General features: G+C 48.5%; 1 protein-coding gene and 1 non-coding gene across 3 annotated transcripts in view; one reads left to right on the top strand and one right to left on the bottom strand.

Moving 5' to 3' along the window:
* The window catches only part of Clybl (citramalyl-CoA lyase), a 146,481-nt gene extending 130,189 nt beyond the window's left edge, over positions 1 to 16,292 (top strand). For both annotated transcript variants that reach the window (XM_055609701.1, XM_055609702.1), the window contains one exon: positions 15,989 to 16,292. In XM_055609701.1, the coding sequence (XP_055465676.1) occupies positions 15,989 to 16,084 (96 nt within the window). In that variant the 3' untranslated portion in view covers positions 16,085 to 16,292. The remainder of the gene's footprint in view (positions 1 to 15,988) is intronic.
* On the bottom strand, positions 944 to 1,049 carry LOC129679048 (U6 spliceosomal RNA). Its single transcript, XR_008720479.1, has one exon. It is a non-coding gene; the product is annotated as a U6 spliceosomal RNA (small nuclear RNA).
* Positions 16,293 to 17,838: the final 1,546 nt, after the last annotated feature.

Raw genomic sequence — 17,838 nt, forward strand, 5'->3', positions numbered from 1 at the left:
TTATTATTATTATTATTATTATTATTATTATTATTATTATTATTATTATTATTATTGAGTTAGAAGTTCCATGAACATCATGTCTAATGCACTTAGTACGAGATCATGAAAAAAATTATCTTAGAAAAATAATGACAGTCAATCCACCTCATCTATTACCACTCCACAGGTAATGGTACTCAAAAGAGAGGTTGAGATGAGCCGGTTTTTACCTGACACAGCTATCCCTCTAATACAAACGGAAGCGAGAGGCTGAAATTTGGAGCCTTAGTTTGGCTTCTCTTATTAAAATCTGTTATTAAAAGGTTATCTAGCATAAGCTCTGTTCCTATTTTAATACCCAGGAAGTAAAATATTTGTAATTTAGCTGACATTATTAACCATCAGATCCTTCCTTCCTTCCAGAAAAGTGTATTCTGAGATATGGCCTACAAATCATTAGTTCTTCTAGCTTCACTTGGTAAAATACTTTAGCTTGGATAGATCACTTTCATGTGATTTGCTTTAAAAGTATAAAGAATTTTCTTCAAAGTTACCATTTATAATTTACATATATATCATTTGTATAATATCTGGAAATTCTCCATTCAGAACTGGATTTAGTGTTTGCTTAATGAAGAAACATGGCTTTCTTGTCTATATTTTTTAATCCACTAAGAATTACATAATGTAAAAACTGGATAATTCCAGCAGAAACTTCCCAAGTCATTAGTTACTGTTAGGGTCAGCAGAGACCGTAATTACACATAAGTAAGTGCCCGTAACATGTATTAATACAGTCTGTAAAGCATTTGACCCTGTGTGTGTCTCCGTTCTGTAGTAGGAGTCTGTGCTATGGCTTTCCTCATTCATTGCTTGTCAGACAGAGGTAACAGTCAAGGAAAGAGCTCATTGCATTTAAAAAATGGTCACTAATCAAAGGAAATCTTTTTTTTCAACATGTAAAAATATGGAACGCTTCATGAACTTGCATGTCATCCCTGTGCAAGGGCCATGCTAGTCTTCTCGGTATCGTTCCAATTTTATTATGTGTCTCTGCCAAAGCAAACACGGTCAAAGGGGATCTTAACGTGAGTTAACACTTCTCTCCAGGGTGAGAGGGTATGAAGGAACAGCATATACCCACAGATTATTTATGGTGAGTTTTTGAGGCCCTTTGTTAGAATAGACATATTCTTGCAGTATCCTTTGGACTTGGTTTTCCAGGCAGCCTCTTTTTAATCCCATCATGGCCCTGAGTGCGCCATGTGGGTTTGGAAGGATTTTGTTTGAACATTTTTAGCAGTTTTCATTCATTACAGCCTCACAAGCTGACTAAGCAGCAAGGGAGGGAAGCTTCTTTCAAGATGTAGGTCCCAATAACAATTATAAGGGGCAAAGACAAGGGCAGCAGTCACATAACGACCGCAAATACTCCACAGAACTGGAAAATTCCTGCTCCTTCTCGAAGGAGCGACAGTGTGGGCTAATGAGCTGACGTTGATAAACTGTGCGGATAGCACTTACAAGCGTTTCTTGCTAAGGCAGAAAGGAGAAGTTGCTCCCTTTTCACCCCAAAACTGCCAGCTGTACTAAACTGCCCCTTCCAAAACCAGAAAGCAACTGGCGTCGTAGTACGGTCACAGCTCCACACCTGTCCTTTATGCTTCCAAGTGAGGAGCATTACAGAAAGAAATCCTGTGCGATCCAGATGGTTCCCTGAAGGCTCCCTGAGAGAACTTGGGAGAAATCTCCGCAGCCAAAAATGCTGTTCTCACTTGTTCAAGTGCCAGAAAGCCCACTGCCCCTCTTTCATACAGATCAAATAAACCATCTAAAGATGCGCCTGTTTTCTTTGTCAGCTGAAAGAGTGGACCACTCACAGATGACCGCGTGCCCACACCCCACCCATCCACATCCCCCACCCACAGCCTCGCCATCTATTTCTGAACAGCAACAGTCCGACCAGCACCAGTGAATCCTGGTGAAAATGAAAGATGGGGCAGGAATCTACTTCTGAGATTCCTGGTAATTGCTTTTTCCTTTTGTGTCCCTGTTCATTTAGAGTTTTCAGAGCTGTATGCTATATCGGCTCCAAAAAGTCCAGTCCTTAGGAAATCTGGGTATGCCAGTGATGACTTTATGATGAATTTGATACACACCAAATTACAATTTTAAAAAAGAAAGACACATTGAAAGCATGCTAGTGGGATTCCCCTGCTGCTTATAGCTAGCCTCATTGTTTTTAGAGGCAAATGGCCAGCCCAGCATCAAGGGATAAGAGGATTTTTGTTTGGTTTGCTTTGGCTTTTATTTTCATTTTTTATAGGTTAGGTTTCATAACCTTTTAAGTTGTTGGCTTCATCTTTAATATGATTCTTTAAAACTGATTCTTAAAGGTAGTATAATCAAAATAGCTTTACTCTGTATTTATATTCCCCCTACACTTGAAAGGTTGTTGTTGGTGATTTGTGTGGGGGGGGGGAGGGGGTTAAATATTATTCTTGTTGCTGGATAAATTCCAGAAATCGTATAGTCAAACCTGAAACTCCCTGCACAACCCCCACCCAAACAACAACCACAAAACAAGGTTTGGAATCACTCAATCCAAGGTAGTTCTAAAGCAGCCCCCACCATTCTTAAATAAAATAATACAAACATGCTTTCCACTGGGTAACAGTAAATACACAAATTGCAGACTGGACATGATCTTTAAAATTTTGTTGTGTGTGTGATGCATGCCTGTGTGGGGATTGTCTGGTGTTCTCTCCGAGCCTGGAGCATGCCATTTTACTAGACTAGCTGCTCAGCAGCCTCCTGGGTCCTCCCAGCCCCATCTTCATAGCACTGGGGATGCACACAGCCCACAGCACCCAGCATTTACAGGCGTTCAAGGGCTCTGAGTTCAGTTCCTCAATCTTGTGCAGAAACATTTTTACATGCTGAGCCATCTCCTCAGCCCCAGATAAAATCTTAAAAGTATTCCCACTATAGTCAAAATATGAATAGGGGCAGCTCAGATTATAGAGACACAAGTCTGTATATAAAGAAGGAAGGAAGAAAGGAACAGCCTCTTCTTGGAACTTACCCCCCCCCCATCAAATCCCACATCGCTCAGCCCTTCCTTCCCTGTGCTGTCCTGATTTTGTCCACCCTGCCTCAGAAGGCCTCTTGATTGGCTCAGTTTACTCCAAACCCATTCCACATGCCCAAGGGATATTGGAAAGGGTCAGAGGAAGGTTGGGGAAGCCTTAGCCACAAGGCCTCATGTAGCCCAAGGCTAACTTTCACCACACGAAAATGATGTACACCTAGCAGGGTCCCAGGGCCAGGAATGTCCCTCCTCGGACATTCGCCCTCTTCTGCCTCTGGGTCTAGCTCTGTAGACGTGTGTCATCACCCCGCCATTGCCTTCCCTGGCTTCCTCCGTTGTGTTGCCTCTTCCTTCAGGTCTCACACATCTGTCTGTACCCTCCAGCTGGCTACAGAAGCCTGGGGAGTTTTTTAAACTGCTGATACTTTTAAGGTTTCCTTTAATTAGGTGGGTGCAATGCCTGTTCAGGACTGAGGTGTGGGAGCCCTGGAGCAGAGTTACAGGAGTGCATGAGCTTCCTGGTGTAGCAGCCGGCAGCCCAACTCAGATCCCCTGCAAGAGCAGTCAAGAGGTCTTAGCTGATGTGCCATCCCTCCAGCCCTGGTTTTGGGCATTTTATGATGGAATTTTGTCATTCCCGTTTACGTTAAAAGCCAGAAAATGACATTTTGTTTTATTAAAAATAAAAGCCAAGCATTTCTAGAACTCTCTATTTTTTCCACTTTAGTGGGCCTTGGTGGAGCTGTCTCAGTGCCCTCCTACGAACAGAGAATTCTCTCTGCTGTCTCCACGGATCCCTGTAGCATCCTAAGTAGAAATGGCCACTGAAAACACATTAGGAAACACTATTGAACCAGCTTCTTACAAATTTCTTTCTTTCAAAAAGTTTTGTTTTGTTTCAAGACAGGGCTTCTCTGTGTAGCCATGGCTGTCCTGGACCCACTGACCAGGCTGGCCTTGAACTCACACTAATCCGCCTCTGCCTCCGCCTCCGCCTCTGCCTCCCTGAGTGCTGGGATTTTTGTTTTGTTTTTTGTTTGCTTTTGCTTTTGAGGCAGGCTCCTCTGTGTGTCCCTGCCTGGCTCGGAACGCACTGTGAAGATCAGGGTGGTTTCAAACTATGGCAACTCTGATTGTGGGTATGTGCCACCATGTCCTGCTTCTAACAGTGCCTGTGACATTTGATTTCTTGCTGTCTTCTAGAAGAGTTTAAAGGCTTTCCCCCATCTGTTGTACTTGGAAAAACTACTCAGTGTTCATGTTAGCCCATTTACATCTGATTTTAAAGTGGAGGAGGAGGAGGAGCAGCAGCAGCAGCAGCAGCCGCCCAGGGGCTTAGCATTGTTGGCCTTGGCTAGACACTAGGGTACCGTCAGGCTTTCCGTCAGCAGCTACTGCTTATGTTGGCCTGAAGTATCTGTTGGTTGATTGGCTGGTTACTCACGAAGCAGCTGAGGATGACCTCTGACCCACCTACCTCTACCTCCAGAGTGCTGGGATCACGGGACTTGGCCAGCACCCCTAGTCTGATGTGGTGCTGAGGACTGGACCCCAGGTTCCTGTCTGCTAGGCAAGCCTCCTACCAAACGAGCCATATCCCCAGCCCACCATGAAGTCCTTCACACCACGTAAAAATACCCTCACACTTAGCCAGGTCTGCTGGGGGGGAGGTGTGGAAACCCCGTGCCCCGTCTCAGCACCAGGAAAGCACGGGGGTAGGGGTGGAGGATCAGACAGAAATGGAATCACCACCAAACGCTGTACACTTAGTGGAACACTAGTGAGTCTACAAACTGACCCGGGCGAAGTGGAATAACATCAAATGCTGTGTACTTACTGAAACACACTGGCAATGTGTGGAATTTTTATTGTGTTAAACATTCAAAAAAGCCGTTTTCAGAGGAAAAAAAAAACCTACAAAAATAACCACAAAATTGACTTTACCGGCAAATTTAGAAACTCCTTTAGGTTCTAGTACTCCCAGAAGCCCTTGGCAGAGAGCTTTCTGTGCTGCCTGACTTCCCTCACCCAAAGATGCTTAGAACAACAGCTTCTCTGCCACCGGGCCATTCTGATTATTTACGGCAAATCCTGTCCCTGCACGTCAGAGGACACAGAAGGGCCTGCTGGTCTCTGTCACTCTTTGTAGAGACGCCCCTGAGCCACAGAGACCCTCCATCTGTACAGACTGGTCACAGGCCACGAGAAGCCGGGCGGTCCACCCCGGCTGTCCACCCCGGCTGTTCTGTCCTGCCCTGCCTGGCACCTTCCGCAGCCACACTGTCCCACACAGTTGCCTCTCCCTGACGCCTGCGTTAATCTTACCAAGGATGACACACAGATTTTTTCCCCATTTCTGGAGAGTGAGAACTAAGTAATTTTATGTTTCCTCTTTCCAAAGCTAAGTATGAGCACTGCCATCCATTGTCTGTCTGGGTATCTGCCCCATTTTTAGGGATTCTTCTGGCCACTTGACACTGCTCTGATCTGCACATTTGATGAGCATTTTCTCTACCTTTCTAAATTCTTGTAAATCTAATTTGTCTTGGTCAAATATCTAGCACTCCTGAATCTAGTTTCTTTTCTTCCTTTTTTAAAAAGATTTATTTATTTATTTTATGTGTGTGGGTGTTCTGTCTGCGTGTGTGTACACACCAGAAGAGGGCACTGGATCCCATGGTACTATAGTTGTAGACAGTTGTGAGCTGCCATGTGGGTGCTGGGAATTCAACCCAGGACCTCTGGAAGATGCAGCCAGTGCTCTCAACCACTGAGCCACCTCTCCATCCCCTGAATCTAGTTCTTAAAGAGACAGATGTGTCATATTATCAGTGCTAATGTCTCTCAAACCATTAAAGCCACTGAAATCCAACCCCCTTATGTGTCAGATGCTGTCCTCACAGGAGCTTTTGATGGCAGATCTGGACAAGCATCTTTGGCGATATCAGGAGCAACACAAGGAACTCTGTGATAGCCTGTGCTATGAGTTCTGAACGCCATGGAACTACAGGAAGGTGGAGGATGGAAGGGAAGGCTCACAGGGCCTTCTCTGGGCTTTGACTTGGAAGGCTGTGGGAGCCTGACCCTCACAGCCTCCCCAAGCGTGGTTCTGAGGCAGACACTGAGGACCTTCCTGGGGTGCTCAGGAGGGCGCCCCGCCCGCGGCTCCTGCATCCCTAGTCAGGAGCCCGGCCCACTCTCTTCAGATCTGTTACATGTTATGATCGTGCACATGGCTTACCTATCAAACGCAGGATGGAAAGGGTGGAAGGGGCCTCGTGGTGCTGCTGGGTCACTGCCGCTGGCCACAGCTTCGCCTCGAGATACCTTAGTGTCTGAAAACTGCCTGGGAGTAAATGGCTGCCGGTGAAAACTTAAAGTGCTAAAAATATCCATCAAATTATCACTACAAACTGAAGTGTTAAAGGGGGGGCCACTCCCAGCCCTCCGGGAGGCAGAGGGGCGGGGCTCTGTGAGGCCCAGGCCGGCCTGCTCTACAGTTCCAGGACTGTGATGGCACGTGACACCGTCCCAACTACATCATGATTTTTAAAATGTGCATCGTGAAAGGAAGTGTCAAATGCCCGTTCTTTTCTTATTCCTTTTAGCAAACTGTTATGGTTCTTTCAAAGGCTCAAAATATCACTCGCATATTGTACTGTTGGTATTTCTGCGACAGGACTTTAAGATTTCAGATTTTTCCAATTCAGTTGTGGAATTGCCTTTTGACATAGCGTCTGCGTGCCAGTTATTTTCGCTTTTAGCTCATCTTAAGTAATAATGCCCCTGAAATAACAGTACAGATAAACTAGCCTTTAAATTTGAAGTGTAAATATATGTATGTAAAAATAAATGGAGTAAATTTTCAACTTTTTCCGATCACCTCAGATAGCTGCTTTGTAGCCATCAGTCACACTTTGGGGCTCACTGACAGGACATTAGGATTTGGAGGGAAGCCTTAGTTATTCTAGTGCTAGTCTGTTCTCTTCACAAGTCCTCATGCGCTCAGCTGACACTGACTCCCGTCTCTAAAGCTGAAATGAGGCCTCAGCAGAGAAGAGCACTTGCTTTGGAAGCCAGCAACCAAAGTGGCCCCGAACCTGTGGTGGGAGGGCACTACAGAAAGGGAGGGCCACTACAGAAAGTTGTCTCTGGCCTCCACACACACTGACCTCCACACACACCGGCCTCCACACACACCGGCCTCCACACACACCGGCCTCCACACACACTGTCTAAGTGCACACACACACTCACTCGGGATAGTAAGAAAACTGTTAGCATTGTAATAAAAACTTGATGCCTTCACCCCACTATGAATGAGAAATTATCTTTGCAAATAGGACTGAGGAAGCTGAGGCAGAGTTTCGCCCTGAGTCTGAGGCCAGCCTGGGCTGGATAGTAAATTCCGGGCCAGCCTGGTACACATAGCCAGACCTTGTTTCAAATACAGAAAATATTTTGTAAAGATATAAAAATACGATCAACTCGGCATGGTGGCGTACACCTTCAATCTCAGCTCTCGGGAGGCAGAGGCAGGCGGAGCTCTGTGAGTTCGAGGCCAGCCTGTTCTACAGAGTGAGGTCCAGGACACCCAAGGCTACACAGGGAAACCGTGTCTCAAAAAATATATATATTAAAATGGAAGTTCTTGAGGCTGAGGTGTCACATGGATGAGCACATGCTTAGCCTGTGTGTGGCCTGGGTTCATGCTCCTGTGCCAGCAACAACGAAAGCCTTTGGTAATGGGACTTTCTAATAATATTGCCCTCCAGGTTTCAGTTTGGAAACCAGCGTTTTGGGATTTGCTGGGGCTGCGGTTTGCATAGGGCATGGTTGCTGATGCAGTTGCTAAGGGATCTTCCCATTTCCTCTGGAAGAGAAACTATCCTTTCCCTACCAGCTCACCGCTAGGGCTGTGTGTGTAGGGGGCATCATGGTAGGAAAGCCAGAGAGCCCACTCCTAAGGGTCCTGTTCAGTGGCAGGGCTGGGAAGACGTTGCCGAGGCCAGCCCAGCTTCTTAGTGCCCAGGTTCCTGATTTAGGGGCTGCGGATCTTGGGGGTAGTGCAGGCAGCCAAGGGAGCACATCGCCAGAGCCCACTAGTGTTGTGTCCCAGGACAGCCCACCAGCTAGTGAGTGATTCCAACCATGACCTCTTCCAGACCTCTGTAATTTCAGAATTACACATCTGGCCCTTTTCCTCAGACCTTAAGGAAGCCCTTCAGCCACAGGTGGGTCAATAGAAAGGCCCCGCAGTCTACACTGCTTTTTCCAGGGCTGAGATGGCAGGACTACCCACAGATATGTGATCAAGGAGTCTGTGGTGGCCAGAGACACAGGACTCCTGCAGACCCCAAACCCCATCTGACAACCTGACCTTCTCAATCTGACTTTAAGTACTACCTGCTCCTAGCCAGGTGTAGTGGCCTTTAGTCCCATCAGAGGGGCAGAGGCAGGTGGATCTCAGAGTTCAAGGCCAGCCTGGTCTACAGAGTGAATTCCAGAACATCCAGGGCTATACAGAGAAACCCTGTCCTGACAGAACAGAAACAAATTAAAAAAAAAATAAAGCTAAAGCCACCTGTCCTCCTAGCTTTCCCCTGCTTGAACTGCACTCTTCTGACAGGGCCTTCTTTCTGGGTTCCTTGACTCTGCAGCCACACAAATGTGGCATACTTGATTTCCCTTGAATCGTTAGGTCATTCACACGAGTTAACATGACCTCAACTCAACATTACAGTTTTGAAGTCAGCCATTGTGTCCTACTATCCACTTAGGTATTGGTCAGCTCACCAGTAGATATTAGTAGACCCGGGAAGGATCAAGGGTACAAAAAGACACTTGCAGATAAAATGTCTAATTCCATCTTCTTTCTTTTTTTTTAATTAAGATTTATTTATTTTATGTATATGAGTGTTCTATCTGCGTTTACACCTGCCAGAAGAGGGAAGCAGTTCACATTATAGATGGTTGTGAGCCACCATGTGGTTGCTAGGAATTGAACTCATGACCTTTGGAAGAACAGACAGTGCTCTTAACCACTGAGCCATCTCTCCAGCCCCTAATTCCATCTTCTAACATGTCCCATCAGTCAGCAGCTCTGAGTTCTCCTAGGAACCAACTGCCATGTGCCAGGTCACTCTTTTCCTGTCCCCCAACTTCTCCTCATAGCCGTTACTCATTCTTCGTGTCTCCACCTGAGTGTACTTGCCAAGGGCCCGGGTTTTTACCAAGTCTCCTGGACGATGCTCTTCCACACGGTACCTGCTTGCATTGGGTGCACATGCTCATCTGTATTTTATTATTCCTAGAGGTGATGTTTGAGGCCTTCTCCTGCAAACACTGACAGCGTCCTGAGGGCAGAGTGTGTCCCCTGCTATAGCAAAGCCCTCACCTACCTATATCAAGTGTGCTGTAGGTGTTAACCACACCAGATAGTAAAGAACCTGAAGAGTTGTGCACCACAGTTGGTCGGGGTGGGAGGCAGCTTCAGGTCCCTGAGACCAACTGGTGTGGACCCTTACTGCCCGTGTAAGAGTGACTTACAGAGCCAGCAATCATGTATAGCACTGAAACTTTGCTCAGACAATCACATTTGATAAAGGCCCCGTCACAACCAGTAAGACTGGAGTTTCTCCTTATTCCGCTACACCCCTCTTGTTCCCCACCTTCTAGTCTGTCCCCGAATCCCTCAGAGCTTCAGTGCCATGGAGCCATAACCTCAGCCCTCCTTCAGTGTCTGTCCTCATTGTGAGGTGAGCCTTCAGGGGGCATGTTCTAGGCACACAGTTTGGGAGGCGTCACGTGCTGGATAACTGAGCTCAAGGGCCTCCCAACACAGTGAAAAAAGCAGCAGTGACAGAAGCCCAGACAAGACCCAAGACAGCACCTCTGTAGGACAGGACAGGGAGGCAGAATAGCTGATTCCACTGGGCCGAGGGGAGGAGGGCAGCTCTTAGAGGCCTGCAGGGAGGTGACCTCTGTGCAGTGCGTCCCAAGGCAGGCACAAGCAGGTGAAGAGGCTGCCTCCAGTGCAGCAGGGAGACCACAGAGGGGAAGGCCCAGCTCTCTTAGTGAGCTCTCTGTCCAGCAGCCCAACAGCCACAGCACCCAAACCCTACAAAAGTGAACACCACACCCAAATTGTCCCAGAATTCTGCCAGTGAAACAGCTGCAGGATGGGAAGAAAGAGGAGTGAGTGTGGGGTGGGTGAAAGCTGGGCAAAGGGCACCTGTAATTCCAGGGCTGATTCAGAAGCTCCAGGCTAAATGAAGACCCAGTCTCAAAATGATAGATGGAGGTTCCCAAGGTTGACCTCAGGCCCATGCAAGGCCAGCATTTGACCTGGAAATGTGACAGTGGCCAACAGTGAAAAAAAAAAAAAAAAGTTGTGCACACCTCTAATCCCAGAGTCAGGTGGATCTCTGTGAGTCAAGGCCAGCCTGGTCTACAGAGTGAGTCTAGAACAGCCAGAGAAATCCTGTCTCGAAAAACAAAACAAACCAACAAACAGAGGGCAGCAAGACGGCCCAGTGGTAAAGGCACTCCATTCCAAGCCTGATCTGGCCCTGGCCTCCCAGGGAAGAGAAGACTGAGTGTCTTGTCCCTCTGGGCGCCGTGCATGTGCACGTATACCTCCACACACAAATCAATGTAAAGATATTTACAGCTGTCTGAGCAGAAGCCCCAGCGCCATGTTGGAGCAGGTGTCGCCGGGAGAGGCCATGCTGAGGCACCTCTGAGAGGCACGTGGCGACACCCTGTCCGCACGTGCCAGAGGACACCCTTGAATGTCCAACAGTGTTATTATCTGGAAGCAAGTGGGCGGGCAGGGACCGCTGGGCACACAGCTCACTCTGGGAAGACTGCCTCAGGTGCGGGAGGCCTGGGCTCCACCCTGGTATGAGAAGAGAGCTCACAACAGTGTCAGCCCCTAGCAAACTGGTCTTTTAGTGTTCTAGAGAAGGAAGAACATACAGAGCCCTTCAGGCCTGCGTTCCGGAAACTGACTTCCCTGCAGACGTGATCACTCTTCTGGTACCACCCATTTTCCCATCACCACCTTCCCTAGAAGACACACATTCTCCTCAAAAGGCCTGAGGGGAGGAGGAGGGTCTCGTTACCTCAGGGCTGCCCTGAGCCATCCGTGCGTGCGCGCGTGCGTGCGTGCGTGCGTGCGTGCGTGCATGTGTGTGTGGTGAACTCGGAGCCCCTCAGAGCTAGGCCAGCGCTTTACAATCAGGCTGCAGTGCAGCCCTCCCTCAGTGCACACCTCACCAGGGATGAGCTCGGAGCCACATACCCAAAGCCTGCGTCGGCCCCTCCCCTCCCTTCAGATGTCATCACTTCCAGGACTCTCAGTCTCAGACCTCTATGCAACAAGCAGTGCCAGGACACTGACTAGGGACCTTCCACGATAAACGACCCAACTGGCCACTGCAGAACAGAAGTTTGCATGGCCTGAGCCCGAGGGCAACTCATGTGGAATGTGTGTGGTGCCGCTGTGTGCAAAGCCTCGTGCACAGGAGGTGTGCAGCCTGGTGAGCAAGGCTCTGGCTGGTAGAAAGCCAGCGCCGAGCCACGGCCCTCGTCTGTCCTGAGGCCTCTGCAGCTTTTCTTCCTGCTCACAACTGGAGCTCCAGAGGACAGGGATGGAGTCCTCCCCTCTGGTCCTCAGCGGGTCCCCCAGGGCCTGGCACAGGCGGCAGATGGTGGTGAGCAGCCTACGAGACGTCGGTGCCTGAGCACCGGGAAGACGCTCTGGCTGAGGTCACAGAGGCCTGTATGGTCTTGCGCTCAGCAAGCATGTTCTTGTAACTTGGCCACTTCAGCTCAGAGCAGCGCAGCACAGGTCACAAATGGAACTGACTTGGGATCCTGAGAGCTTCCTGGCCAGCCTCCAGGCTTTCTAACTCTGCTGGACTGAGCTGGGAAGCTGCACTTTTAACACAACCCCTCCAAAACAAAGAGCACAGCTGACTAAGAGTGGTTATTTGTGCTGGAGTCTGATCCCGCTAATCACAGAACATGCTCAGCACAGTTCTTAACCCAAAAGCTTTTAAGAACACACAAGATTTGAGTCAGGTAAGTGTGTTTTGAGGCCAGAGCAGTGGCTCAGTGGTTAAGAGTATGTTCTGCTCTTGCAGAAGTTCTGAGAGCCAGTTTACAACACCCAAACCAGCAGCTCACAACCCCCGGTAACCCCAGCTCTAACACTGTCTTCTGGATGTTCCATGAGCACCTGTGCTACCGTGCGCTACCCACATACAGAAGCACACACAAATATATCATCTTAAATAAATCTTTAGAGAACAAGCACGAGGCCAGGCAGTGGTAGCACAGTCCTCTAACCCCAGCACTCACCCGGAGGCAGAGGCAGGTGGATCTCTCTGACTTGGAGGCCAGCCTGGTCTACACAGAGAAACCCTATCTCCAAAAACAAAAGAAAAAAGAAAAAGAAAAGCGAATCTGTTTTGTTCCTGTTCTATTCTAGTGAGCTACAGGGCGGGCTTGCAGCAGGTTCTGAAGTTGCGGATCAGGAACGGACGGAGGAAGCAGGGCAGCCGGCAGCCGGGACGGGCAAAGGGGGGTTGTCGCCGGGTACAGCTTTAGTTTCGGCAGACGGAACAAGCAGGAGCTCTGCCGCCCGGCACTGTGGGTGTTGGTAACTCTGCCGCTCTCGCCCTCTTTCTATAAAATTAGCGTAGATGGTCATCTCCACAGTGCATGTTTTCTACAGAAATGAAAGGGTTTTTGTGTTTGTGCAGCTACATGGGAAGGCCAGAAGTCACTGACAGGGTCCCTCTGTTGCTGGCCACCTTAGTTTTTGAAGCAGAGTCTATCACTGATCCGGGAGCACAGGGCACCAATTCGGCTAGGCTGGTGGGCCAGCCTGCCCCAGGGATCCTCCCGTCACTGCCCCCCCCCCGCCCTGGATTGCCGGTACCCACAGCCATGCCTTTTACAGGGTCTTAGAGACTGTGCCTGGGTCCTCGTGCTTAGGCGAAAGCACTTTCCCAAGTAATGCTCTTTCTCAGCGCCCGGAAAGGATGTTTTCATGGGGTGAATGCTGGTGTCTCTAGCCATGTGTCGTCGTGGGCAGTATCCATGAAACAAAGTGTGAGGGTTCCAGCGATGGGCTCCGAGGTGAGCAACTGCTCAAAAGATTATAGCCATTATCATGCTCTCAGCACGGCTCTCAAAGTCTGTGGCCCCAAGCTCGGTGCTGTTCACAGGCACTTCTAAAAGATGTGTTTACTTTATCGGCAAGGATGTTTGCTTCCATGTACGTGTGTACCATGTGCGTGCAGGACCTGCAGAGACCAGGAGAGGGTGTTGGGCTCCCTGGCACTAGAGTTACAGGCAGTTGTGAGCCCCCATGTGGATGCTGCAAATCAAAGTCAGCCCTCAGCAGGAGCGGTCAGTGCTCTAACCATAGGGCCATCTCGCCAGCCTCTTCAAGACGTCTTAAAATGAAATGATAACCTGAGTCTTCATGCTGACAAAAATTCCTTGCGTATTTTGAGATGGGATGTCAATTTTTTAAAAAGAAGCACCAGCCAGTGAGACAGAAACTCCTCCATTAGCTTCAAACTGTCCTCCCAAAATCCAAGTAACCTTTGACAAGGTTATGTTTTTTAAAACAAGTCCTGACTACCAGACTATTTACGTTTCCCAGGTAAATCCATACATTAAAAAGCAGGAGTCTTATGAACTGATGTATGAAGACATATGGATACCACGCCAAGTCCTCTAATTCTGATGACTGAGGTCCTCAGTTTACACACATAAAGGAAATCAAGCCAGATCCGCCCCACAAAAGAAAGAAATGTTCTCTTTGGGTCTTAAACAGCAGCGGGGAGTATTTCTCAGCTCTGATGGGTTTCAGGAGACAAGGCCTAACCCAAAGGGATCACTTTTGATTCAGGGCTCATGGCGTGGGGGTTGGGTTTCTTTGTTTTGTCTTGGGGGAGTGTTTTGTTTGTTTGCTTATCTCATGTGCATCTGTGCTAACTTTCTCTTGCCAGCCTATTAGTTAAACCTTGGAAGGACAGACACTGTTTTACAGGGGCCATAATCCCCTCGGTGGGCCGGTAACCAAGAGGCCTTTGTGATTCCTCTTTACTCCAATGGGAAAACTGGCCTATTGCCTTGTAAAACAGCTTGAGACCCACCCCTGGTCTCCGTGGAATGCTACCCTGGGGAACCTCCCCAACCAGATCCATAAAGTTCACCATGGTCCTCGATGACCCGGCTCAGCTCTAGGCTGTGCGGAGTGAGCCAAAGGCCAACGACTGAAGGGTATAAATGCTGAAGGAGAGGGTCAGAAAGTGGCCCAAATGCAGGATTTTAGGCCACACGGGGGCCTAAGAGTTGGATCCATCATGCTAAGAGGACTAGGCATTCCTAGAAAAATGCTAGTTATGCAGGCGCTTAAATCTCTCTCCTGAGAGATCAAACCCGAACATTGCCAAGGATTCTCTGCCACAGTTCTTTGTTTCTGTTCCGAGCACCTCTGTGTCCACCTGACAACCCTCACGGCAGCTCCCATCATGCCCATCTCAGAAGCAGGGACAGTGCCGACTACTGACAAGCTCTACTCTGACTTATGAAATAGGAAGTGGGCTGTGATATATAAACAAGCCATCAAGGGTGAGCATGGGTCTCCCACCTCTGGGCTCTCTCAGCAGCATCCTTGACAACAGAGAAGAGGAGGGGAAAGCTGTGGATTAGCCTTGGCTGAAATGTGGTTCACTGGTAGAGCCATTGTCTAGAAGGGTTCAAGTTTCATCTCCAGCACTTCAAAACAAACAAAAATGTAAAACTATTAAGAGCCAGGAATGATGGCAGAAGCCTTTAATCCAAGAGTTTAGGAGGCAGAGGCAGGCAGAGTTCTATGAGTTCAAAGCCAGCCTGGTCTGTATAGCAAGCTCCAGGCTGGGGCTACATTGTCAGATGCCGTCTCAAAAACAACGATAAGATTGCAATTGTGCGGAGCTAGATATGGTAGCTCATACCTGTAACTGTAGCACTTGGAAGACTGAAGCAGTATGATTACCTTGACTTGAAGGGCAGCCTACAACATGGCAGAGCGAAAACAAAAAGCAAACAAGAACACAAGTACTTTGGGATCTGTGCCTTCTGTCAGTTGAATTTTCCTGCTTTTTTTTTTTTTTTAATTTATTCCAGTGAAGGCTTGAAGTTGGAGATTCAGACCCATAACTCCAACCCTTCCCATCATGTGACTTTGGCAGCTGACTAAAGTGTCAGCTGCCAGTGTCCTAAAGCATCAATATGCCACACGGAATGAGTAAGGCTTAAGAAAGAAGGAATCAGGAAAACGGAGCGTGCAGGGTTGGAGCAGGGGCCTCCCATTCTGACTGGCCAACCGTCTAAGAATGGCTTCTTTGCCATTGGCTTGTGCGTCTCAGCGGCACGGTCTCTTTTTGCTCACTGTAGTCTACTCCACATATTCTCATCACCCTGGAGTAGCACCTTCATTATGTCTGGCAAGAAGGAAGCATTGTTAGTAACCTAAAAACAGCAATCACTCGCCAGAGCACATTACTGCTTCAAAATCCCACACAATATTTCAAATAAGGAAGTATTTAAATTTTTCTTCCACAGTTGTTTTCTGTTTGATTTTTCAAGAGTGAAATGAACAGTTTGCACATTTTGTGTCTGATGTGTTTTTTCCTCTTCGTTAAAATGCTGAAGGATTTTTTTTTTCCCTCCCCACCTCTGTAGGAGGATAAAAAGAAATCTCTCCCCTGCAATTTGCTCTGGTGTTTCTCAAAAGTTGGGCAGGAAAGTCAGCCCGACTCAGGTGGGATCTCTGTGTGCTCGTGGCACAGGAAAAGAAGCCTGTGATTTGCGAGCATTCTTTCAGGAAGTTTGTGTTCTGTTTTCCAGGGAGCCTTTACTTTCCGAGGAAGCATGATCGACATGCCCTTACTGAAGCAGGCCCAGAACACTGTTACGCTTGCCACATCCATCAAGGAAAAGTGATCTGCTAAATGAAGCCCTCCTCAGGCGGCCTGAGTGGATGCAGTGGGTTTCTAAAGACAGACCACAGACCACAGTCCCCAAGGCAGCGTGCTAGCATGCCCGGCCAGGCCCTGGCTTCATGTACAGCTCACGTTAGTCACAGCCCCCTCGCCCCTGTGCCCTACTGACCAGTTATTCCAAAAATAAACTCTCTTCCTTTGGAGTCTGAGCTTACAGTTTTACAGTTGTCTATTAATGTGTTATAAATACGGGTTTATTATCTCGTGGGGAGATAGAAGTGGGAGGAAAGACAGATGAGAAGACGCCTGTCCTCAGTGAAGCATACTCTGATGTGTTCTGGAATGTTTCCTATTCTTCTCTTATTAAGAAATATTTCCAGTTTTGTTCATTTGGATGCCGGACACCACAGATAATTTTAAGGCCAGGCTTTTTAAGCATAATATCAAAATCAAGGTTTCAGCAGTTTTATGAGTTATAAGTTAAAACAACGAAGATGACATTTAAAATGTTATGTATTATATTGGCTTCTAAAAAATTCAACTTTCAACGCTGATTTCCAGGGAAGCCACTATCGGCAAAATACTCCATCCATATGGTGACCCCTGAAAGCTCTCCTCTTGGGTGAATACTTGGGGTCAACAGTTACTGTCAATTAAAAAATCAATGCAGGGAAAATGAGACTGTCCTTTCTCCCCTTCATCTCCCTGCTTAGCTGTTGGCCACCACCGAGGCCATTTCCCTTGGAAATGCAGGGCCAGGGTGGGGCTCTCCACCATAGCCTGGTCTAGAGGACACAGAGCCACAGGCTGGTGTATGGCCGGCGGGATTTGCATCGCATTAGAGAGGAGCTGTGGGTCTGCTGGGTGCTGCGGTTGACGGGCTTAGGAGAGCTGTTCTGAAGAGGTTAGCCCGGCTTGTAGGAAGAGTAAACAAACATAACAAGCAGCCATTGTCCTCTATTCAGCACGGACTCTTCTACTGAAGGCCAAGGGGTATTGAAGGCCCTGAGGATCAACGTGTGCGTGCCAGAGGACGCCAATGAAGTTTGAAACACCAACAAGCGGAGATTTTGTTTCTCTTCCTCATTAAATCATGAGCCTTTGTGTGGAGACTCCGGACCACTGTTCTTTAAGAAATTAGCAGAATGGGACGTTTAAGACTCCACAGCAACCTTTTCATGACCTCCTCAGCAGCGAGGCTGCTCCTCTTAGGCAGACACCGCAGGGGAAGGCTGTTCTGTTTATTTAAATTTGTAAATAGAAAACAGTTGTTTCCCAGTCTCATTTTTCTCCTCCTCCCAGGCCCTTCTGGTGTATTCCCTTCATGGCCCCTGGCGTGTGCCCCATCCTAGATCTGCCTCTCACCCTGATCCTCTCGGTGCCTACAGACAGCCCTGGGAGGTAGGTGGCATGTCATCACACCGCTGCCAGGTCGGAAGCCACTGCCCCTCGGCCGCCGTATCCCCCCCGCAGGGTTCCGAGGAGAAACCACAGTCCCGTCCGGCGTGTGGCCTAAGCCAAACTGAGGGACCTGGAGAAACGTTCTTGAGACACGAATGCCCACAAGCAGGGTACCTAAGGGTTTTCCTCTGAGGCCAGCTGGGCTGCGGCCACCAGCTTTGGGCCCCGTGTTTCCCTTCCCCATGAGCACCCCGCCAGGCAATCACTGTTGCCCCTCACCTGGGTTGCCCCGTGCTTCCCCAGAGATTCCAGGAAAGGTGATGGGAATGGGGGAGGTGGCTGCTCCAGGAAGCA

This window comes from Psammomys obesus, unplaced genomic scaffold (assembly GCF_907164565.1).
Source record: "Psammomys obesus unplaced genomic scaffold, mPsaObe1.curated_primary_1811, whole genome shotgun sequence".
Lineage (NCBI taxonomy): Eukaryota > Metazoa > Chordata > Mammalia > Rodentia > Muridae > Psammomys > Psammomys obesus.